This window comes from Penicillium psychrofluorescens (assembly GCF_964197705.1).
Source record: "Penicillium psychrofluorescens genome assembly, chromosome: 5".
Taxonomy (NCBI): Eukaryota; Fungi; Ascomycota; class Eurotiomycetes; order Eurotiales; family Aspergillaceae; genus Penicillium; species Penicillium psychrofluorescens.
In genome coordinates, this window is record NC_133443.1 from 1,457,897 (window position 1) to 1,481,566 (window position 23,670).

General features: G+C 53.0%; 9 protein-coding genes across 9 annotated transcripts; 2 read left to right on the forward strand and 7 right to left on the reverse strand.

The window, feature by feature from the left end:
* Positions 1–393: 393 nt before the first annotated feature.
* On the forward strand, positions 394–2,198 carry PFLUO_LOCUS7822 (uncharacterized protein; the record flags this gene model as incomplete). The annotated part of the gene is made up of 4 exons (XM_073785496.1): positions 394–496; positions 545–1,153; positions 1,222–1,839; positions 1,891–2,198. The coding sequence occupies 4 exons, from the start codon at positions 394–396 to the stop codon at positions 2,196–2,198; spliced, it is 1,638 nt and encodes a 545-aa protein (XP_073641846.1).
* A 229-nt stretch (positions 2,199–2,427) lies between these two features.
* Positions 2,428–3,450, reverse strand: PFLUO_LOCUS7823 (uncharacterized protein; the record flags this gene model as incomplete). The annotated part of the gene is made up of 4 exons (XM_073785497.1): positions 2,428–2,899; positions 2,959–3,044; positions 3,098–3,238; positions 3,292–3,450. 4 exons carry the CDS (start codon positions 3,448–3,450, stop codon positions 2,428–2,430), a joined length of 858 nt encoding a protein of 285 aa, XP_073641847.1.
* Positions 3,451–4,071: 621 nt separating this feature from the next.
* On the reverse strand, positions 4,072–5,540 carry PFLUO_LOCUS7824 (uncharacterized protein; the record flags this gene model as incomplete). Its single annotated transcript, XM_073785498.1, has 2 exons — positions 4,072–5,408; positions 5,462–5,540. The coding sequence occupies 2 exons, from the start codon at positions 5,538–5,540 to the stop codon at positions 4,072–4,074; spliced, it is 1,416 nt and encodes a 471-aa protein (XP_073641848.1).
* Positions 5,541–6,043: 503 nt separating this feature from the next.
* On the reverse strand, positions 6,044–8,626 carry PFLUO_LOCUS7825 (mRNA splicing protein prp28; the record flags this gene model as incomplete). Its single annotated transcript, XM_073785500.1, has 3 exons — positions 6,044–6,200; positions 6,260–8,265; positions 8,345–8,626. 3 exons carry the CDS (start codon positions 8,624–8,626, stop codon positions 6,044–6,046), a joined length of 2,445 nt encoding a protein of 814 aa, XP_073641849.1.
* Positions 8,627–9,249: 623 nt separating this feature from the next.
* PFLUO_LOCUS7826 (uncharacterized protein) lies at positions 9,250–11,629 on the reverse strand (the record flags this gene model as incomplete). The annotated part of the gene is made up of 4 exons (XM_073785501.1): positions 9,250–10,627; positions 11,087–11,190; positions 11,285–11,500; positions 11,561–11,629. The coding sequence occupies 4 exons, from the start codon at positions 11,627–11,629 to the stop codon at positions 9,250–9,252; spliced, it is 1,767 nt and encodes a 588-aa protein (XP_073641850.1).
* A 298-nt stretch (positions 11,630–11,927) lies between these two features.
* On the forward strand, positions 11,928–12,579 carry PFLUO_LOCUS7827 (uncharacterized protein; the record flags this gene model as incomplete). Its single annotated transcript, XM_073785502.1, has 2 exons — positions 11,928–12,482; positions 12,538–12,579. 2 exons carry the CDS (start codon positions 11,928–11,930, stop codon positions 12,577–12,579), a joined length of 597 nt encoding a protein of 198 aa, XP_073641851.1.
* Positions 12,580–12,976: 397 nt separating this feature from the next.
* Positions 12,977–15,539, reverse strand: PFLUO_LOCUS7828 (uncharacterized protein; the record flags this gene model as incomplete). The annotated part of the gene is made up of 2 exons (XM_073785503.1): positions 12,977–15,384; positions 15,437–15,539. The coding sequence occupies 2 exons, from the start codon at positions 15,537–15,539 to the stop codon at positions 12,977–12,979; spliced, it is 2,511 nt and encodes an 836-aa protein (XP_073641852.1).
* Positions 15,540–16,607: 1,068 nt separating this feature from the next.
* On the reverse strand, positions 16,608–19,379 carry PFLUO_LOCUS7829 (Aminopeptidase 2 mitochondrial; the record flags this gene model as incomplete). Its single annotated transcript, XM_073785504.1, has 3 exons — positions 16,608–16,733; positions 16,802–19,172; positions 19,231–19,379. The coding sequence occupies 3 exons, from the start codon at positions 19,377–19,379 to the stop codon at positions 16,608–16,610; spliced, it is 2,646 nt and encodes an 881-aa protein (XP_073641853.1).
* Positions 19,380–20,516: 1,137 nt separating this feature from the next.
* PFLUO_LOCUS7830 (Serine/threonine-protein kinase) lies at positions 20,517–23,513 on the reverse strand (the record flags this gene model as incomplete). The annotated part of the gene is made up of 3 exons (XM_073785505.1): positions 20,517–20,680; positions 20,737–23,320; positions 23,388–23,513. 3 exons carry the CDS (start codon positions 23,511–23,513, stop codon positions 20,517–20,519), a joined length of 2,874 nt encoding a protein of 957 aa, XP_073641854.1.
* Between the last annotated feature and the right edge of the window lie 157 nt (positions 23,514–23,670).

The following is a 23,670-nucleotide window of genomic DNA, read 5'->3' on the forward strand; positions in this document are numbered from 1 at the left end:
GTCAATGTATTTCATTGGGTCACCTGATCGCTGCAATTGAATGCATTTCTGCCACCCATTTCCCACTTTAAAAGAAACCCCGGACGAGAAGGCGAATTCGACTAAGAAACAGCATTTTGCATGCTGGCATAAATTTCCCGATCCGGAAATCCGGCCGATCACTTCTTATTCAATGTTCTACGAGTCAGGTGACCATTCCCCTCTCTTCTCCTCGGCCCTTTTCGTTCTGAGAAGCTAACAAGCTCTGTTCCGTTGCCTCGGGTTTCTTTAACAGGGCTATAGCTGTCAATTAGTCAAACATATGAACGCAGCTCTCAAGGTCACACCTATCTATTCCTTGTAGCAGGAGAGTAAACCGAGGGGCTGCGTCATTGTTTGCATTCATCCGACAGCATGCCGACAGTATCTTCCTTTCCGGCCATCAACATCCCCGCGGTAGACCTTTGGGGATTGATGTTCGAAGAGAAGCGGGACGATCCATTCCCAGATGATAGAGGTTTGTTTGAGAATGATCATCTGTCTGCCCTGTGCTAATCTTCCCCAGTGATCTATCGCGATGCAGTTACCCACCGGCACTATAGCTTCGAAAGTCTGCAAAATGCGGCTTCTGCCTTTGGGGAGGGCTTGCGGTCAACATGGAGCTGGCAAAAAGGCGACATTCTCACTCTTTTCACGCCCAATAGTATCGATATGCCTGTCCTAATATACGGGACTTTTTTTGCGGGTGGAACTGTCTCACCGTCAAACCCTGCCTATTCTGTCGATGAGCTTTCTTTCCAGTTGAAGGACAATGGTACCAAGGCAATTGCAACATTCCGGTCGCTTTTACCTGTCGTCACGGCTGCAGCCAAGAAGGTTAACATTCCCTTGGATCGCATCATGCTGCTTGGAGATGATCGAGACCCGGGCGGGCAATTCAAGCATTTCGATCAAATCAAAGCTGCCCCGAGTATGAAAAGAACACGTCTGAATCCCGATAAAGATCTTGCATTCTTGGTTTATTCCTCTGGCACGACTGGACTCCCGAAAGGTGTAATGTTGACGCATTCCAACATTGTCTCCAATATCCTGATGCTCGCCTCATCGATCGGGAAGAGCTATTCGTGGCAAAATGACAAATTCATCGGTTTGCTCCCATTCTACCATATCTATGGTGAGTTAAGCAGAAGCAAAAGTTGGATACGTTTTGGTCATATCTAATGCTTTTTTTTCGTTTTTCAGGGCTCACCACTCTTATACATCAACCTTTATACCGGGGTATTGAGATGATTGCAATGGAACGCTTTGATTTGGAATCCTTCCTCAAGATAGTGCAGCAGCATAGGGTGACATTTGTATATGTCGCGCCACCCGTCCTGGTCCACCTCGCGAACCATCCAATAGTTGAGAATTACGACCTCAGCTCTTTACGTATGATCACTTCCGGTGCTGCACCATTGACACGCGAGCTTGTTGACGCCGTTTATAAGCGTACCAATGTCAAGATCAACCAAGCCTATGGCCTGAGTGAGACCAGCCCCATCACCCATATGCAGCCTTGGGAGGACTGGTATGCCAGTTGCGGAAGCGTTGGGAAGATGATGCCAAATTTGACCGCGAAATATGTTTCTCCCGATGGTGAAGAGGTACCCGCTGGCCAGAATGGCGAACTCTGTCTCAAAGGGCCCAACGTCTTCAAAGGCTACTGGAACAATTCGGCGGCTACAAAGGATTCCTTCACCTCGGATGGATATTTCAAAACTGGTGACATCGGATATCAAGATACAAATCACAGTTTCTACATCACCGATCGAGTGAAAGAGCTCATTAAGTACAAGGGGTTCCAAGTAGCACCTGCAGGTTAGTTTCCGGAAACCCTTTTCGTCGACCGGCATCTGACACTATCGACAGAGCTTGAGGGCCTGCTATTCGGCCATCCAAATGTCAATGACGCGGCTGTTATTGGTGTCAATTTTGAAAAGGAGCACACCGAGGTCCCTCGCGCTTATGTTGTGCTGCGACCGGGCATAGAACGCTCTGATGACTCGGCTCAGGAAATCATCACCTGGCTGAATTCGAAGGTCTCAAACCACAAGAAACTGAGGGGCGGAATTCGCTTCATCGATGAAATCCCGAAGAGTGCAGCTGGGAAAATACTGAGAAGAGTTCTGAAAGAGAAGGTCAAAGAGGAACAGAAGGCCGGTATGGCGAAGCTTTGAATCCGGAAATTTTCCACTTCATTGCATTGTGAGCGCCGACTTAGCGTGGGGGCTTGTAAGAACGAGTCTCAATGTAGATTTATTTGTAGGCGGGTAGCCTAGATATCATAGTGTCAAGATACTTATATTGTGCCTTTTTCCAATGGATTAATCCAACTTGGGAATGACAGTCATGAATCCTCTAATACTCTACATAGCATGGTAAGTTAACCAACCCATATTCCATTAGTTACAACTTTGATTGCCTTCCAAGCCCAGGGGCAAATGTCGTTCCCTTGCCTTCCCCAAGAACCTGGACAATGGAATCCACAATTTCCAGCATCCAGATACTTCCCTCATCAGTAGCTAGCCACTGCGCACCCTTGATGTATTCATCCTTCTCCAATTGGGCGTTCTGATCCTGGAAGGCCTTTCGCAACCCAAATACATGGCTGACAACCTGGGGCCCAGTCCCAGTTTGGGCCCGCAGACAGGAAACTGCAACAATCGAAGTTAGAACTCTCCCAACCTGTGCCGGTTTAGGAGTAGAAGGGTTGTCAGAAAACAGAGATCCGTAGCCACATTCAATGATATACACGGCCAAGTCTGGGTGGTACTGGGCAAGATTTTTTCTGAGTTTTTCATCCAAAGGCGCATAAATTGATTTCCAAAGGCCCTGACCCCTGTCAAGGGCACCCGATACGTTATCCGGAGTCAAAGATCTGTTTTTAGTGGTTAATTTGAAACTTCATCTGTCCAACTGAATAGGTCTCAGACTAACCGAGTGGGAACTGTTGATAAGTTCTCCTTTACATCAGATGGAAGGCCTGCGTAGAACGCATTGAGGCAATTGATGCTTCGAGGGATCTGGGATCTCGTTAACAAAATCGTCTTGGTTTGCGAGCGTGAATTGCACATACACCATTGAAGCCAATGCATTTGACACCGACTTCTCTCATAAGCTCTGCTGCATAGACGCGTTCGGAGGCATGCAGGCGAGACACTATTCCATGAAGCTGGAGCAATGACTCGGGCGAGTTCATGGTCATGGTCGCCGCGGTCTAGGGTGTTAAGTTAGCGGGAACATGAAAAAAGGTATCAGACCTGCGCCTACCGTAAGGCTCAGCCATGTTGAGAGGGCAATGTCTTTGGACGATGCATCGCGGGCTATTTTCTCGTATACGGATTTGATCTGTGCCGGCGCCGGGATGGTGTCGGGTCTGGCGTGGGGAGAGTTGATGAGTGCCTTCAAGGGCTGGGAAAGCTTGGACATGGCGTTTGAAAGGGTGAGTGAGAATGGTGAGAGAGGAAGTGCGATGAATCAAGAGCTATCAAATCTAACGACAGCTGCGGTCGGGGTCCTTCGAGCTCGGCGCGTTGTGAGGAAGGAACGAAGACCTCGGCATGACTCCTGCCATCTCGGGATTGGCTGGGCTGGGGGAAGGAGCGACCGCGGCCCGCTTTGCCTCTTTGGGCAAGCGCCATCCCGGGCGGATGGAGTATATCTGACAACTCTCATATTTCTGTAGGATATTTGACATATATGACCAGGCGGGACAAGATGATTGCTCATTGTGAAGCTAAATAGGCATACCTAGAGACCATCACGCATCAAATGCAGCAGTCACCGGAACCAGAAAAAAGCAAACTCGGTGACCCAATTGGGCTTCTCAAGATGCTTGCGACGAGGTCAGCCCAAGAGATTGCAGATGAGTCTGTTCAAGTCTTTGGTGGGCGCGCTCTTACCAGAACTCGGCTTGTATTTCTACGTTTGTCATATGTAAAAGCATATAAATTATGAGGAGCTTTTACACTCCGCTCGAGGAGAAACAATTGGTTATAGTTCCATCTTATTATTCATACAACAGTGGAGGTAACCTCAATATCGCCTAATCTAGACAACCCCTTGAGGAGTGGTAATAATACCTGCCACGATAAGGGGCAAGATGCTCATAATGCCATGTACGAGGGCGACGGCACCATTCGACTTGGTGGTGTTTGCAATGTTGCTCGAGGCTGATTGGGTCGCGTTCAGAGAAATCGGGCTCGGCGCGTTAACATGTACGTAGGAGGCCAGGTTTGCCGTAAAGATATTGACAGCGCTCATCTGATCTCCCATAGTCGCAGTTCCATTCCACTTTGAAGAGTACCAGCGTTGGCCACAAAGGGTTCTGCTATTGCCACCGGTGCATGATTTCGCTGCCGCAACAGCAGATCCCCGCAGGCGCGAGGTGATGTTTTTAGCGGTATATGGCGCGAGAATGCTCACGAAGAGGAGGTCAGAGGCGAGGAGTCCCTTATATATCTCTTCTGAGGAACTGCAGAGGTCCTCTGATTCACAGGCAGTCTCGGACATGATATTTCCTCCATGGGCCGTTGGGAAGAAGGTGTCAAAAGTGGTTTGCAAAAGACCATCAAGACCTGTTTTCCATGTTTGTTTACCAGTCTGTGTCTTTGTTAGCATTTGTCCCGTCCAAGTGCGTTTATCGAGTTCTGTATTTGAAGCAGAGTAGGGAATAAACCAACTGACCACGTTGTACATGTACGCAGCTCCTCCGAGATATAGGCCATAGCTGTAGGTCCACTGGGGCTCACTGATTGATTTACAATCATCCAACGTGGATATCATGTCCGCTATCTTCCAACTCTTCGGGTCGACAAGCGAGACCTGCTCGCTCCAATCCCAAACTTTCTCGGCCCAGCCAATATAGTAATGGTCATTGTTCTTAAACCGAGCCAGACGCGCAGCCAGTTGAAAAAGTCCACCGTTAGCCATGGCCGTTTTTGTATCATAGCCATTATCGAATGACTGAACCGCATCTCGCAAGCCGCCATTGCAGGCTTGGTTGTCCCATCGTCTAGTTTGGGTGTCGAATACCCCCTCAGCCAGGCTGACCCATGAAGGCATTGAAGATTCCTGAGGATAGCCAAGTTCGGCAGCGGTCATAGCAGCTAGGCCCCACACCATCTGATCTGAGTTTGTGAGGGATGTGCTCCAGTTGGCCGGCATAAAATCGTCGCCGCTCCCACGCTGCCAATACATGCTCTGGCTGACAGCGGCGTTATTTGAGGTGTCACCAGTGAAGTACCAGTACTGGATCATCGTCTGGAACAGGGCACCGCCTTCCCACCAGCTACCTTTAATATAGCCCGGAATTTGTCCCGTTTGGTTACCGGTATAATTAGCCATGGTGTTGAAGGCGGCCGTGGCAGCGGCATTTTTAATGGATTCTAGCAAAGTTAAGGATCAATCGAGCGGGGTTTGGAAGTAGAATCAAACTTACGCTCATTGTGGATGTTGAGGTTAATGGCCGAGACTGTGCCCGCCAAAACTGCGGCAGCCAAGGCCGTGCGAATTCGCATGTTCCAGTTTGCCTTGAATCTCCCGGGGAACTTCGAATATGGAATGATGACAGCGGCCACCAAGAGAAAACGGGGCCAAGCATGGTTTTAAATGAAAAGTCCACTCAAAGGCTTGTCTACGGTGTGCGGGGCCACAAACCGACCTGTAAAAGGGGCTGGTAGCCTTGTCGTATGAGACAACTTGGACATCCGACAAATCAGAAACCGGTACCGAGGGGAGCGCGAGTGCGGCTCTGTTGGTTAGCCCGCCGCCAACCAGCAAAATGATTGGTGAAGTTGTACGCTGTAATCTCGGCAGGCTCGGACGCCTCTCTGCTTTGGGCTAAGGCTGCAGATGTGCTGTTATTCCTTTGACACGCGTTCCAGAGGTCCCCGCGACCAGTGCAAAGAAAGCATGTTCTACGTGGAATACTTCCCTAGCTCGAGCCATAGACAGGGTAGTAAGGTATCGCCATAAGACAATGGTAGTGTACATTCAAATCATACAGAAGAAATCAAAATGGCTAGGTCCATCCTCCTTTTCCACCAAAGCCAGAGCTCTCCTCGATCTTCTTGGCCCCCGGTCCGCGCGACGGCTTGGACTGCGCAGCTTCGTGCTTGCGCAACTCCTCCGGTACGCGCGATATGGGGGATTTAATGAGCATTTGCTTGAGGTCATACCTGTTTCCAGGGCATTAGCGGATATATCAAGATGAGTAGGGGAGAGGTGGAAAACATACATCACATCGGAATCCTCACTGCCCAGGAACGTGATAGCGACACCACTCTTGCCGGCACGACCGGTACGACCGATACGGTGAGTGTAGCTCTCGATAGAGGTGGCCATGTTGAAGTTGACGACTAAGGATACATCGGGGACATCAATACCTCGTCCAGCCAGATCAGTAGCCACCAAAACATCCGTGCCACCGCTGCGGACGGATGCGAGGGCGGCTTCACGCTGGTCCTGGGTTTTGGAACCATGCAAAGTGACCGATGAAAATCCCATATGTTTGATTTCGCGAGCAATGGCGTCGCAGTTTCGCTTGATGTTGACGAAGACAATAATCGGAGGCCGGAACTGGCCGGACGCCAGGATATCGGCGAGCCGTTTCTTGCGCTTGTCTTCACCGGAAATCAGCTCTACACGCTGTTCGATGGTGTCGACGGCCTCGCCGGCGCTGCCGATACTAATGATTGCGGGACGGCGAAGGTACTTCCGCGCAATCCGCTCGACCGCCGTAGGCATGGTGGCCGTGTACATCATGGTTTGGCGATAACGTTCGCCTCCGCGTCCGCGTCCGCTAAGGTGCTGGCTCATGGCGCGGGAATCTTCCGCTTCTTCAGTATCGGGCTTCTCGTTTGTTACAGGAAGAGCGTCAAGGATCTTGTTTACAGGCTCTTCGAAACCCATGTCAATCATTCGGTCTGCTTCATCCATAATGACGTAGCAACATTGGCTGAGCACCAGCATGCGTCGTTCAATGCAGTCGACCAGCCGACCGGGGGTAGCAATAATGATTTCGGCGCCATCACGAAGGCTAAATGACTGCTCTTCCAACGAGTGACCACCAACAATGCTGACAACGTTGAACCCGAGCGGCTGCGTGAATTTCTTGGCTTCAATCTCAATCTGCTGCGCCAGTTCACGGGTAGGAGCCAGTACAATAGCATATGGGCCATCGTTCTTGCGCCACTCAAACTCGTCGATCCGCGGCAACTCCGAAATGTAGACCAGAAGCGGGAGCAGGAAGGCCGCAGTCTTACCGGAACCTGTGACTGCCACACCGATGAGATCGCGATTTTGCATGGCGATTGGGATCGCCGCACGTTGAATTGACGTAGGTTCTTTGTATCCGACGCGGTCAATGAGTTCCAACAATCGCTTGGGCAGTTGGCTCTCTTCCCAGGATCGCATTGGATTTGGCACGCTGCCACCTCTGGTGGCGATGTTGAAATCTTCCTTGAAAATACGCCAGTCCCGCTCGCGCATGTGGTCCAGTCGCTTCTCACTCCAGTGCTTGTCGATCTGACTGCGCGTGCTCTCCTCACGCCGTCGTCGCTCCATCTCCATGATCTCCTTGGCGCGCATGCCACCCGCCTCATGATCGCGGCTCTCCAATGCTTCCGCATACTTGCGCGCTACGTCGTCTGAGACGTCGTCTCCGAAGCCCGCCAGTCGGCCACGGCCAAAGAAGTTGGCTTCATGGCGGGTTTGATATAGCGGATTATAATCGCCGCTGGTATCCTCTTCGATATTCCACTCAAAATTAAATTTGCGGTCCGTAGTGCGCTTCCGTTTTTTCTTGGCCGAGAAGTTCGAGGTCTGGTCGGCTCCCATGTACCGTTGCTTGACCAATGCCGCTTCTGCCGCTGCCTGGTCCTCTTCTGCAAGACGTTTTTCGCCCTTGCCCTTGGAATCTTTCGGTCCAAATGACATTGCCTTTGGCGGTGGCGGCGGGGCCATATCTTGGTTGCGTGTCGATTGCCCATTTGAACTCCGCGTGGCGCCTGGACCTGCCGATGTCTCTCCACGCATAGCTCGTGGTCCGGTCGGGACATTCCTGCCGCCGGCATCTCTGTTGCCATTTCTTGTATCATTTGACTCCCTCGACGATGGCTCTGGCACCACCCCATTGTCCCGGGCGCCGTTCGCGAGCGCTTTAGCTTGCCGGTCTGCCTCGACTTCCTTGGCTCGTTTCTCCAACGCCAGCTTCTCTCGCTGAGCTTTGGACAAGAACTTTGGCTATTCAAACGAAAGTAAACATTAGTTACTCATCGTCCACACAGGGGTCTTAGAATATTAACAGGCGCGTTAAGCATACCTTTGCAGCCGCTGCATCTGTCTCCTTCTTCTTCCTGATGAGCTCCTCAACACTCAGTGGAGTTGCAGCCGGACGTTTGGCGCCCCATCCAGCCTTCTTTTTCTTTTGTTCCACAGGCGGCGGAGGAAGGGGATCATCCGGGGGTGGTGGCGGAGCGGCCGCTTCTGGAGGAGGTGGAGGTGCAGTGGACTCTTCTGGTGGTGGAGGTGGAGGAGTGGCCGGGCGTTGAGTGGGATACGGTGGAGGGGGATGAGACGATGCGTTAGAACCGTTGGACGCCATGGTTCCCGTCGTGATGCAACGTGATGCAAACGCGAAGAGATGCAAGAGATTCATGGGTGACAAAGATATGTGCTCACGTGACTATATGACTTTGTATGTCGGAACGAGGGCCCTAACACGCGTTTTGGCCAGTGAGTTGTACTTCTGTTAAGGAATAATTGTAATTATGGCATGAATCTTGTAATTCCCAGCACTACAAATTGGTAAAACAAGCGTTTCTGTAAGTTCATTTGATATCGACGACGAGCAATTAGAATACAACGGACCCTTAAGGACCCAACCTCGCTCCAAGGAACAGCAGGCCACGCCTAGTCACAGATCGCAGACTAGACACTAGGCTCTCACCCGAGAAACCAGGATGACCAGCTTTACGGTACATCGAAATCGTTAACAACCCGCAAAAACAATGCCCTAGTATAGGCATGTGTGGAAAATGGTGCTACATAAAAACAACTCACCCACCCCAGTAGTAGATCGGGAAACAATAAAACACGGACGAAAAGAAGACAGAGAAACGAAACCGCAAGGGAAGAAAGCCAAGGCTCCTAGAACGGAGCCATTCGTAAATACCATGTCCAAAAAAACCCCCCCGATGGCTTGAGGAGCAGAGTTTGGTTTGAAGTTCAAACAGCAGGACCGCCGTTCACAGGACTCTGCTGATAGTATGCATATGCCTCGGCAGCAGCTGCGTCAGGAACAGGCGGCGCGGGAGGGGCCACGACTGGTTGACCATCGAAAGGTGCGGTGGGCGCCGCAACAAAACCACCAGTCCGAGCAAGAGACACGGAAGTAGGGCCATGCACTTCGCGGTCCAGTGTCATGTATTCCTTGGCCGTGTCCTTTGTTCCCCGTTCAAGGAGGTAGGCCATGTAGATCTGCACCAGCGCCTTCACAACGTCAACTGTGAGAGTGCTTTTAGACCGTATGTCAGTGACGACCTGCTTGATGCGTTCATATTGAACCGATTCGCTTGCTTCACTCGTGGGCTGCTCAATCTCGAACATGAGATAGCTAGCCCAAAACGGATGACTGTCGAGGTAGTACTGCTGATTACTGTGGAAGACTTGGCGGGCATCTTCGGGCGAGCCTTTGATTTTCCACAAGAGTCGGGCCCATTCGGCAACGAGGGCTGCCTTCGTCGACATATTACATTCTGGTGAGTCCAAGTGGGTCTTATAGACCTCGATGGCTGCATCAAGACCGCCATGACGCCGGGACATGTTCGCCAGGGAAATGATCGTCTCCACGTGGTTGGGAATGGTCATGAGGATAGCACTGTGAATATCCTTGGCCACATCAAATCGGCCCGACATCTCCTCGAAGTAAGCATAGTGCAGTCGGATGGTGGGGTTGGCAATTGGCACGAAGAGACAGCTGCCACGCTGGTAGATGATCCGGACTTCTTCTTCCTTGTCGGCCTGGCCAGACATCCACCGGGCATACCGCATCCAGAATTCGTCATAGTGCGCGCAAGTCACCAGGCACCGTTCATACAAAAACTGGGTACGAAGATACGAGCCCTCGGTTTCCTCAAAGTCAAGGTACTTGTTCCAGTTCGTCAATTGGCTCTCGTCCAGCTCTGTCACATGGAAATATGGCCGTTTGATCTCGGATTCATATGTCCAGCGCTTGGTCGTCTCGGCTTGTGTCTTGGAGAACACTTCCAAGTGGTAGTTGTCAACGCGTAGCCGAAGATCACGATCGATTTCCGCTTCAGCCTTCGCACCGGGAGGTACTTGTGATGACGCAGCCTCGATTTCTGAACGGAATTGTGACATGGTTTCAGCGGGTGCCAGTTCGGCCAAGGGCCGAGTTTGAGCGAGTTGACGATAACGTTCAAAGTACCGCGCGTACTGGTGCATGGGGATATGGATGACCCGGCCCAGGATGGCAAAGATTTTGTCCTGGGCCTCCAGACGTTCCTCGAACTCGATATACTTATCCCAGAAGGGATGTGCGAGAAAGTCAAGCCCGACGCTATTCGCACCTCGCTCAAAGAGTCTATGAAGGTTAGGAAGTCAGCATGATGCCACAAAACTGGAGGTGTGGAAGGGAATGGGAAGTGCTAGAGGGGGAAAGGGAGGATGGCAAGGATGGCAAACATGAGTAGTTAACTCTGTCGGTGTGTACGAGTCCAAACAATCAACGAGCAAGGTGATCAAGCTATGGGAAATGCACTCGCAGGATCAGATGCTTTCGAACGAAACTGGTCCATGTGTGGTCCGGGCAAGAAGGAAACGGTCTTTTTTGTCATGAAGAGAGAAGGGAAGCAGCCTGAATGAGCCAAGGGTGAGAAGTAAACTCCACATGAATCCGGGTGGTAAGGCGACGGAGTCTCACCCATCATCGATGGAAAGCATCCAAACATCAAGTATGATCGGAACCACAAGAGCTTTCGAGGGCTGCGTTGGTAACGGTTATAGGGAAAGGGGAGAAACCCCGGTCTGCAATACTACTTACTCTCGAATAATGTCGGCGTCGTGTGAGGTCTCCGCTTTGAAGGAGCAGTAGTTGGTCCAGAGGTCAACAGACGGGGAAATGCTGGCGACACCTCTTTCGTAGACCTAAAAGAGGAAAACGGTCAGCGACATCCAAATGAGCACGAGGCGATCGGGAGATCTGCAGGGCTGATCGCAGGACTGATCGCAGGACACGTACCATCTCTGCGGCTTCCGTGCCCGTAATAGAGAACTCCAGGTCGGCATATTTCTTCCAGTATCCAAATAGCAAAGGGAATTTGGCCAAAAATCGATCGAAGGAATTGCGCGCGGTGGTGATGGCTTGGGGGTTGGAGTTGCGATTGATGCCTCCCTCCAGAGACTCGGCGGCGCGCACGAGTTTCTCCCACGTCTCAAAGTTATCTGGATCGTCGACCTAGGTGACAAACAGGTCAGCATTATGGACCAGTTGGGGATAGATGTGCGCGCGCCATACCAGCTCAACCTCGAGCTTCCTCAGCTCGGCATTCTCCTCCTCGGAACCGCCAAAGTGGTAGTCCGCCATGGTGGCAGGGGTACAAGAGTCGCGCGCAGTCGAATATTACAGCGCAGCGGGTATATCAGGAAACAAAAACCGTACAATGAAGACAGAAAGAGGTTGGGGTAAGAATGGCGGGTGAGTGGAAGAAATGGGGATTTGGGGCTGAAGCCCAGAAGAAGAAAAGGCCGCGCTTGGGAAGTCTTGGTGCCTGAGGCAGCAGAGCCACAACCGGTTTAGCGCCGCGGCCTCCAACTTTTACTCTTGTGCTTGCTCTTGTCGCTGCTTGTTCCATCGTGCTTCTTTCGCCTGCTTGTCCTCCACCATGTCGTCCCCGTCGTCTCTGGTGGGCTCGCTCCCCATCCGCCTGCGCAACTTCCTCGCTCGCTACCCTCCGCAAATATACTCCGCGGCTGTCGCACCGCGTCCAACCCCCCCAGAGACCGACGCCCCGGCCGAGACAACCCTTCCGTCACCATACACGCCAAATCGTGATGCAAAGGGCACCCACAAGCCAGACCCCACTGTCTACTCTCCCTCCATGGCCCTCCTATACAACAGCAAAGAGGCACCCAATCCTTTCCTGCCACGGAAGGACAACCGGACGGGGAAATGGATTCCACCGCGATTTGGTCTGCGACAACAAGCAGACCTGGTGAAATTGGCCGCCAAGTACAAGGTGGAGGAATTGTTGCCCCCTGGACGCAAGTCAAATGAGTTCAAGGCAACCCGGCTTGCAGAGCGTGGCTTGCGCATCAAGGGTACGGGTATTGGACAAAAGGTCAAGGGACACAAGTGGGAGCGGACAATGGAGTCGAGATTGGAAGAGCGCCGGAAGGCAATGACAGAGATGCCGGAGATGATTCGGTTGTGGAGGCAGGTCAGTATTATTATACCTGTTGATGACGCTGGATCGGAGCTGACTTGTGTTACAGAGAGGACATGGCCGTGGCTGGAAGCAGTGGCCCAAGCGGTAAACAGGAAACCCCCAATGAGGTCTTTGTACTCTTTTTCTTCCGGGTCAAACGCGCCGTTTCGCTGCGATTGTCTCCGGATTCGACCGGACTATGCGCGCCGAAAGTGCTGTATGAATCATTCAAGGGGTTCGGCATGGGAGTTTTCGTTTTATTCGGCTATCGTTTCTCATCTGTACTATACAACTCAGGGGCACATCTCCCCGTTCTGCATTCTCCTTCTCATCACTCTATGTACATGGCAAAAAATGAGAAAACCAGGCGTTTTCATATGTGCAAATATATGCATTACTACCAATCCATAATCCTGACTCTTGGTACTAACAAAAAAAATCTAACCAGCCGTGATGGTACAAAATGCAGATCGTGTCCAATACACATACAATCATAGACCAGGGCTTCAATGGTCATCATACGTCGGCACCACCAAGTCCCCCACCATGACCGTCCGGCGGTCCGGTGCTTCAGACTCAAACGCCTCCATTTCCTCTTCCGAAAGCGCAGCATACCGCCCAAACGAGATTCTCCCATTGATACTCCGCGTCTTCGCAAGCGTAGACAAGGGTTCGCTACGACGAACGCCGGTAAATTGATCGATACAAACCATCTGGCAGCGCTCGCATGCGCCAAGAGCATCAAAGCGAAGCTGCTCCGGCCCAATATGGAATTGGGACCAGTGGTCCTCGGAATAAGGCTGCTCGGTATCACCAAGCTGAGCAAGCCGTTCCGCGACGACGATGTTGCCGCGGAACACGTCTGCAGCAACGGCCTTGCTGACGCCTGCGCCGTGCCGGGTATTGGCCTTGATGGTCTCGTTGAGGCGGTTGACGGAGGATCGTGAGACGACCAGGATGGGCATTTCATTCGCCAGTTGGAGTGGCGGGCCTTGGTCGCGCACTGGAGGTGGTAGGTCCGGTGGGAAGGAGCCGGGCATGACGAATTTGCGGAATCGGTTCCTCCAAGCGGGAATGCGTGGTGGTCGTGAGTACCGGTTTGCGGTTTGTGAGGAGAACCTTGCGAGCGTGCAGGGGACGCCGAGGAAGTCTGAGAAAAAGGCTGAAACTACTGGTGAAGAGTAGGCATGTAGAGGTATTTGGTCGCCGCACACCGTGGTCGATTTCTTGGTGGAGCTCGTGCACATGGACGTTGACACGAGGCTTGTATCTTCCCAACCCAGAGAGATATCCAGGCTCACTTGGTCAGCAGCTATAGTGCCACAAGTGATGCTAAGGACGCCGCGGTCGAGATCAAGGTGCGGACGGACCAACGCCATGCGCGGGTATTTTTTCTGGCTCAAAGCAGCACCGGTGCCTTGGTGGATAAGACACCATTCTCGATCCCATGCGAGTCCCTCCTTTTTGACTTCCCAGCGTTTTCCGTCTGGAATCTTGAATGCACCACAGCTCTTAATCGGGTACACCATGAGGCTCTCAACATAAAAGTGAGACGCCGGAAAACCATTCCCGCCCAATGGAGGATCTAGTGTCACAAGAGGAGGTATTTTTTCCACATAGAATTCTTCGATGAAGGCCATCAGCGAGTCGAGATCCTTCATGCTGGTCATTGCACCCAGGCTGACACGCAGAATGCCTGTTGGCCGGCCGTTGAGGACATCATTGTTATCACCACAGCGCACTCCTGAAGAATAATTTTGACGTAATTCAGGGCCAGTCCACCCAAGACACAAAGCGGTTCCTCCAGGGTTGCAGACCGTCCCCGTACGTATTTGGATATTTTGCACCAGGGCGAGTTTCTCGACCTCCGTCTTGCCAATCCACTCGCCGCGACTGTTCCGCATATTAAAGGCAATAATTGGGCCCTGGGTGATAGGATCGCCATATGCCGAGGCGGGCTGGTACACATGACACACCTTCGTGTCATTGCAGTGCCTCAGTGAGCAAAGTCGATCATTGAGCTGCTTCGCAAGGAATCCAGTATGCGCCGAGATATTTGTCATCGAACCATACAGTTCCGTATGGGTCTTGAGCGCAGAGTCCAAAGCAATGATGCTGTGGAAAGGAAGCGTGCCATCTTCGAGCCGTTCATGGATGGACGCTTCTTTTTTAGCATGCCACTGCGCACCCGATGCAATGACCATGTCGACAGTGCCGCCTCCGAAGAACCTTCGGCGCTCGAATGCCCGTGCCGCACTTTTGCGAACTATCAATGCGCCCAGGTCGGGGAATCCAAAAATCTTGTAGAAGCTGAGAGCTGTGAAATCTGGTGCAGCCGTTCCCAAGTCGAGCGGGGCGGTCGACACGAGCGAGGCAGCATCAAGCAATGTATATACATTTCCTGGGCCGTCGTTGGCCGCAGCGCGAACCTTCTTGCCCCAGCATAGAGGCAGGCGTCGACCATTCATGTTCGACTGGGCTGGGTATGCGAACAGTTTAGGCGCCTTGGTCTGATCAGCCGACAGCTCCGAGATCCATTTCTCGACATCTGCATCACTCTGGAAGCACTGGTGGCCTAGGTCGGCCAGTTCACGTACTCCCACGATACTGGTATGGGCGTCGACATGGTAGCCATACCAGAAGCCGCCGTGGTCAGAGTCCCGGAGCGAGTCGGCGACCAATTTGACAGCTGCCGTTGCGTTCGCCACGAAGACCATGTCGAACTCTTCTGGGTCGGCATTGAAGAAGCGGAGCATGCGGAGTCGAATGTCGTCCGTTCGCTGCGTTGATAGCTGTGAGGATAGAGATATGGAATGGGGGTTGCCCAGTAGATTGGATGTCATGTCACGCGAGTAGGACTCGATGAGAGACTTGGCATATAGTGTTGTTCCGGCATGGTCGAGATAGGTGGTTTCTGTTAAGAAAAGTCAATAGGAATTCCTGCCTAGTCAGGAGGGTCATCATACCGTTTAGCAATGGATACTCCTGCTCCCGAATGGTGTCCACGTCGGCGGAGTAGCCGCGGCAATAGTCGTCATGACCAGCCGCCAGAGGGTCCGTGTCCGCCATGATGGACGGTAGCGATAATTAAATACTCGGATTTCAAAAGCAGACGGTGACCCCAGTGCCTTTCGTGGGTGATGGGAGGTCCAGAGCTGGAGTGGCGAATCTCAAGTAACACGCCCGGGAACCAACTAGGGAGAGCTGTTCACAACACAACACAAACTAAGAGACAGCCCGAGTCAGTCGAATTCGACACATGGATTAAGAATTCACATTGCAGAAGCGACTGCATCAATCTGCAACAGGACGTATATAAGAAGGGGGGGAGGGCAGGTCGAGATAAGAACGCATAGATATATAGAAGTCAGGACCATCGGAGCTTACCGAAGAGCCACTTTCAAGCGACAGCGTCATTCAGAGCTCATCCAAGCACGTCGGGCTGCTGATCTCGAGGGGAAGAGTATAGATGGGATGGTAGTGTCTTCATCTCTATTTGTGGACTTCGGAACAGAAAAAGCAAACACAGGGTTAAAGATGAACGACTCGCAGGCACAGAAAACCTGACGTTGAGCGGCAACCTTGCCCCCCGCGCAGTGACGGAGATCGGGGGACCCCCGGCCGTGGCAGTACAGATTTGGCAGGGGAAACTCGCGGCGTGTGGAGACAATAGCATTATCTACGCACTTTTCCACTATAGCCACGCGCTCAACCTGCTAAAGTAGGCATGTCCATGCATGCGGGTGAGTCTCACCCGCGGCTTCTGCGACTGGAACTTCGGAAGCCCGATCACTCGAATGGCTGTTTTTCGCGGTAGGAAATGAGGGGAAGAGGCAATGAAGCCCGATCGTACCTGATAAACCCTGGAGCTAGTGGGAGTCTATGGAAAATATATATCACTCGATGTCACATCGACCGCACCCGCCTCAGCACAAAACAATTTACAAGTCACCTATATGCAATGCAGCAGGCTACAAATTTGCATCTCATATCACAGAACTGTGTGTGATGATCCATTTATGCTAAGTATGGAGGGGCGAGCTATAGAGTAACAGAGAAAAACACGTAACCGCCGCACCGAACCAGCCCAAACCCGCCATCACCTAACTACTGGCAAGACCCAAAGAAGTCAATCAATCACAGCTTGCTCCCAAGATACCGGTTCCCGCGCAACCACTGGTCCACATCATCGCGGTCGCGCTGGAGCCAGGAGGCCTTAACGCGGATAGCGTCGTAGCTTTGCTCAACGGCACGGTCGTAGCCCTGCAATCAAAAAAGTCCAAGTTAGCAAGACGATACCACGAAAATAAACCCAAACGGAATAAACCCACCTTTCTATCCTTGGCATCGAAGAATTGCTGAACGTCCTTGAGCTGTGCCTCGGTGCAGAAACTCGACGTAGACAATTGGATAACCATGCCCAGCATGCCGAGGGACGGAGGCAGACGCTTGTAGATACCGTCCCAATTCTCCTTAAGCCAGGTCCAGCGGGCCTCGATGCCAGCGGGGTGGCTGCGCAGACCGCCAAGGGGCATGTAGATATCCTGGTTCTTGACCTCGTCGCCAGTGGCGAGGTCGAGGGTGCGCTTGATGAGGGCCGGGTCCTCGGCGGCACCGAGGCAGCGCAGGGCAGTGGTCTTCTCGTCTGAGGTAGCGGCGTGGCGGAATCGGTCGAGAACGACGTCGTACTCCTTGGCGCTGCCGTTCTTCAGCACGATGGTGAAGACGCTGCCGCGGATGTTGGGATGGATGGCGGAGAGGTCGCCGTCTGCGAAGCGGGCGAACATGTCCTTGGCTGCCTGGACGACGGTCGGGTCCTCGGCTGAACCAGCAGAGCCGAACATGAGGGCCTTGAACTGCTGCAGGATGTGGCCGTCCTTGTCGGAGAACTCCCAGCCCAGCTCGTGGGCCTTGGCGCTGACCAGCTTGCGCTGGAAAGCCGTAAGGGCATCCTTCGTCTCCTGGCTCTCGAAGAGCCAGGCACTGCGTAGGGAGCCAATGCGAGTCAAGATCTCGTTCCAAACCACAAACTCCGATTCGGTGTCTAGGCTTTGGAGCAGCGACAGCAGACCAGAGGTGTGCTGGTAACCAGAAGTAGCTAAAGCACCTGCGTCCGCAATCATGCCGGCGCGGTCTTCGACAGTCAGTAGGCCGTCCTTAGCCGCCTTGCCTAGCTGCTTGAGGCGTTCGGGGGTGTACGAGGTGCGGTAGAGGCCGGAGTGATCAGCATTAAGCTTAAAGAAGTCCAAGTCAGGAACCTTGAATTCACGCTCACGCTCTGTCAGCATAGTATCCTCATCGAGACCCGATCGAGTGCGTAGGCCGAGCATCACAGGGTAGAGAGTGGTGTCTTCCTCAGGACGCACGTCGCCCGTCCGCAAAAACCGGTTTTGCTTCAGGTGGATAGAAGACGCATCAGGGTTCTCCGTGACACTAACGACCGGGAAACCAACGTTCTTAGTCCAGATCTCCATAACCTTCCTAACGGGTTTGCCGCTAGCATCAGCCAGCGCAGCCCACAGGTCACCAGTCTCGGTGTTACCGTAGGCATGCTTCTTGATGTAGTTTCGCACTCCCTGCAAGAAAACATCCTCTCCGAGGTATTTGGAGATCATGCGTAGGACAGAGGAACCCTTGGAGTAGGAGATGGCATCAAAAATCTGGTTGATCTCATCGGCTCGCTTGACAGGGACCTCAATCGGGTGACTGCTACGCAGCGAGTCTAGAGAGAGGGCACCCTGCAAGTTGTCGATAACATAGCTCTGCCAGACCTTCCACTCCGGGTAGAAGACATTGCACGAGTACCACGACATCCACGTAGCGAAACCCTCGTTGAGCCACAGACCGTCCCAGAAGTCCATAGTCACGAGGTTACCGAACCACTGGTGGGCTAGCTCATGCTGGACAGTTTCAGCGATACGCTCCTTGCGCGAAGCACTGCTGGCCTTCTCGTCCAGCAGCACATCAACGATACGGTAGGTGATCAGACCCCAGTTCTCCATTGCACCGGCGCTAAAGTCCGGCACCGCAACCATATCCATCTTCGGCAGTGGGAACTCGCTGTCAAAGGCCTTTTCGTAGAATGCCAGGGTTTTGGCAGCAAGATCCAACGAAAAGCGGCCGTGCTCAATATCTTGATCCGGGGTGGCGTAGACACGGATAGGAACACGGAAGCTGTTGTTCTCAATGTAGTTGAGGTGTCCGACAATGAAGGCAACGAGATAGGTCGACATCAGCGGCGAGGTGCTGAACTTGACAGCCTTCTTCCCACCCTGGACCTCGGTCTCCGAGGCAACGTCCATGTTACTCAGACAGGCCATGCTCTTGTCGGCAATCAGGGTAATGGTGAACTTGGCCTTGAGGGCAGGCTCGTCAAAGCACGGGAATGCTCTGCGGGCATCCGTGGGCTCCATCTGGGTTGAGGCAATATACTTCTTCTCGCCGTTCTTATCCTTGAACGACGACCGGTAAAAGCCCGCCATGTTGTCATTCAGGATGCCGGTGAAGGTCAATTTCAGCTGCGCATCGGACCCGGCCGCAATGGCGTTGCCGAACTTGATCGTAGCGACCTGAACATCTCCGTTGTAGGAAATTTCCGGCTTGGAATCGACCACCGCACCCTTGGAGGAAACAACGGCGCTGTGGATTTCGATTTCGTTGGAGTTGAGGGAAACAAAATTCGTATCCTCGTTCACCTGGAGACTATGCGGTTGCAGCTATGTCAGAGCTTCTTTCTTGCCGAACATGGGAGGCGTCATACTCAATAACGACCGTTCCTTCATAGTTGAACTTGTCAAAGTTGGGCTCGAGAGTCAAGTCGTAGTGCAGAGGCTTGACATTGGTGGGCAGGACCTCGCGGCCCTGGACATTGGTCGAACCCGACACGTCGCCGCGCCGAGAGCCACACATTCTGCGGTAAGAACAGTAGCGTTTGGGAGTTTGGGAGATGGAAGAACGGAGGGGGGAACGGCGAGGACGAGGTAGTCGAGATGAGGTTGACGCAAGTGCTGCAGCCTGGGAAGGAAAGGAAGGAAAGAGGGGGAGGGGCGACGGTGGTAGTGGTCTGGAGGCGGGCAGAAGCGGTGGCCTTGCTGATTGCAGCAGTGCCCGCGGTGAAAGGCGGCGCATTCCACTCCACGTGACCTTGGGAGAGGACACAAACGAAAGGACGGGACAGAAAGAATCTCCCCGAATGGATTGGACTCGGATTCGACGGAAAATCAACAATGTAAGGCGCCCGATTCACGGGTTGGAGAACAATAGGGAAAAGACGCAGAAAAGACCAAATGGGAGGCGGTGAGCGGAGTCCGTCGGAGCAGAAAACCCACATTTCATTCTTCCTCCTTCCTTTTTCCTTTTCACCTCACGCAAGCTTTCCCAGCCCATGCCCTTCCTTCATGGCAGACGACTGCTGAGCCCCTCGGGGCTCATTCCTTGCAAGACTATGCACCAGCAAGTTTGAGGGGCCTACGACTGTCTGCGTCTTTAGACGCGGATGATGAATGGGCTTCCATAGAAGACTGGGACAGAGATCATTGCCTTCCACGGTTGTGCTCGGGCGATGACAGGGCATGACACCAACTTGATAACATTCAATGGAGGTTCTAGACCAGACCTGCCAATCGTCGCTACTAAGACAGGCCCAGATTGAAGACAGACTGAAGAAATCAAGTTTCCTCTCATTATCTATATACAAGAATAAATCTCAGTATCTGCATTGTCGGTGCAATTGACAAAATTCCAATCCTCATGGACCACCCCAAACGCCCTGACCTTGCTGATTCCGACGCAACCAAGAAAAAAGGGGCCATTCTGTATACCATGAATCCAGGTCAAACGCCAGTTCCAAATCAATCCCGCGCAAACAAAAAACAAAGACAAAAACTCCCCTCTCCTCATGTAGTGGGATATATGGCACAGAATAGCTGGACAAAAATGAACCAACGGGAATATAAATGAGCAGATTAGTATCTCAAGTAGAGACCAATAATAGTAGAGGGCAAGCATCATCAGATAGGCTATACCCGTGGCGCTAGAGTTGGGCATTCACCGAGGCGGCGTGGCACCGGTCGCAAGTGAAACAGGTACCGAGTTTGAGGACGGAATCCGGGCTGTGCTGCTCGTCGTCGGCGTGGGCGCCGAGGTTCGCTTGGAGAGCAATGCCAGTTTCTTGCGGAGAGAGGCGAGGCGACCGCGCATGCTCGACACCACTATTAACATCACATCAGTATCTTGCGCTCAACTGCAGAATGTCAAGAAAACTTACACCTCAGTACCACCTGCCGATCCTCCGCCTGCATATCGTCCAGCACGATCTTCTCCCCAGCCGATGTGGCCTCTTGCCGGTCAGTTCGCGACCCGTCATCCTCTAGCACAGCTTCTAGCATGCGTATGGCGGTGACATAGGCAATCTCACATCCGGCGAGATCCTCGCCAGTCAGCTCATTGATTGCCGCAGCCCGACTCATCTCCAAGGCACGGTCGTACATCAGCTTTTCGGCTGTAACGCCAGGGCTCAATACCACATCGATGGAAGTGCTTGAGCCAGCACTCGAGGCGATGGGCTGGTTATCTGGATGGCTGGGGTGTTCCGAAGGCAAACGCTTTTGCCCTTCGATCAGTTTCAGGCGTACAAACTCGGCCTTCTCCAAGACCTCATTGAACCGAGCCCGCACCCACTGCACGACATTGTTAATGCGGGCTCCCGCGAGCGCACTGATCTCTCCTCTGTTCGAGGGGGAGTCCCCATATGTCTCTTCACGATTCTTGCGCGACCACCAGGCACCGGCAATGTCCATGGACTTGGCCAACAGGGACAGAGCCTTCACGTATAGTACCAAAGCCTCTTCGGAGAGTGTGACAATGGCATCCGCAGTCAACCCGTCGTCAGTGGGGTCGATAGAATCGGTCTCGGCACCAGAGACTGGGGGTCTTGCAGAAGGGTCGGAGGGCGCCGAAGGTGCCAATGGAATGAGCTGCTTATACTTCACCTCGGCGAATCCATAGACGACATCGCTGCGCGTAGCACATTCTTCAATGACTTGAACTGACTTGCAGTCTTCGTCGACCGCCACGTTGGTCTTCGCACCGTCGCCCATAATCATGAGGCTAGCCTGGGCAGCTGGATAGGCAGGGAATGGGTTGTAGGCCAGCGGGGGTGACCGGCCACCTTTGGTGATGGCCAGTGGCGGAGAAAACCCCATTCCGAAAAGGCGACCACTGGCCATGTTGAGTGCTTTCGAGATGGCCGATGTGGCCGACGTGGGGCTCTGGCCATACCGTCGCTCGTAAGAGTGTTGACGTTGATGTGTTGAATCTGCTCGGGCACGATTCGACACAACTTGGATGGCCTTGGTAGCATTTGCATGCGGAGAGACCGATGTGGTTGTGGGGAGGCCCTGCGTAGTCGCGCGCCGAGATACAGTGCCGGTCTGTCCCGGGCGACCAAAACCGCCTTGGATACGGGGGCTATGTGCCAACTCATCTGCAAATGCATTCACTTCGACAGCACGTTTCTCCACAACCACGTAGTCTCGCTCAAAAGCCACGTCTTGGGCAGCCTGCTCTCGTTCTGTCTGGGCAGGATCTAAGGATTCTTCTGTCCGTGTAGTGTCCGTGTACGTGTTCTGAGATCTGTGGCGCTCCATCGCAGCTGTGGCAACTTGACGGCCCACAAGTTCCTGGCGACCAGGTGCAGTAACATGGCTGACTGGACCGGGTCGACGTGGAGTGGTTTCCTGTCCTTTGATGGTACCAGCGGGAGGCCGATCACTACTGCCAAATCGACGCATAGTCGTAGCAGTCGGTGGCGTCCCTGATTTCTGACGCGTCGATGGCGGTCGCTTGGCAGGGGATGTGGGCGTCTCTTCCGGTTCCTCGGCGTATGGAGAGTTCTTGGCCGTGTTCACGTCGACCGGAGTCGGTCTGGCATCATCGAAATCGGCAGAGGGCCTCCGTGGGAGGTCATCTGGCACCAGACCAGGAATCCCATCTTTGATAACATTGCTGTTGAAGAAGTCAGGGAAATTCAAGCGTTCCACTGGATTCCGCTTCAGAAGGCCGCGTATCAGCTTCTTAATGTCATCCGAAGCAGGATTGTCTTCCGGAAATCGGATTCGGTCCTCTCCTTTCTCGATCCTCCGGAGCAGTTCCACGTGGTTAGTGGCACGGAAGGGAGGCCGGCCGACCACCATCTCATAGAGCACGGTGCCAACCGACCACAGGTCTGCCTTGGCATCATATTTCTCATACCGAAGGATCTCGGGTGCCATGTAAAGTGGAGAGCCACAAAGGGTCTCTGCCAGCGAGGTAGCCGGAAGGGACCGAGCGAACCCAAAGTCCGCAATCTTGAGCATCGGTAGTGACTCAAGTCCGGTTATGGGTTCATACGAATCGTGACTGCCCTTATAAGGAATCACCTGGGCCACACCTGACCGATAAGATGAAGGGGACGGGCAGAGCAGTAGGTTTTGCGGTTTGATGTCTCGGTGGATAAGGTTGCGGTCTCGGAGAAAATGCAGCGCACTTGAAAGTTGCTTTAGGAAGTGTCGCACGACAACTTCATTCAGCGCTCCCCCGCGAGGATTCGGGTATTTGGCAATCATGTCCCGCGTGTATCGATGGTTGGCGAGGGTCTCTCGTCGTTTAATGAAGAGTGACAAGTCCCCCAAAGCACAGTACTCCATGACCAGATGGATATGAGATGTGGACTCATGGCAGTCGATGAGCGCCACGATATGCGGATGATGGAGGCCCTTCAGGATATCGATCTCGGAGGAGAGGTTGTCCTTCAACTTCTTGTTGAGCTTTGATAGGTTGACTGACTTGATGGCTACGTAGGTGCGGGATTTCTAGCAAGACAACGAAGACCTGATCAGCATCTCATCAAATAAACGCGGGGAAGGGAAAGTGACTCACCGTATGCACACCCTGGTAGACGGTAGCAAAGCTCCCTCGCCCGATCTCGTCGAGCCGTGTATAGCGGCCGATCGACATTTCGGGGCGAGTCGACTCGCGTGACTTCCGCGAGTGTTGAGATGCCATGTTTGTAATCGGGCGGCGACGCCACTAACTTCTGGGTCCTAACTTTGAGTCTTGGGGAGAAGTTGAGAATCAACCACGCCCCGTCGACCACAACTACCTCAACGGCGGCAACAGAGATGACGATCGGTGGAGGCCCATCAGGGGAGCCCAGTCGATG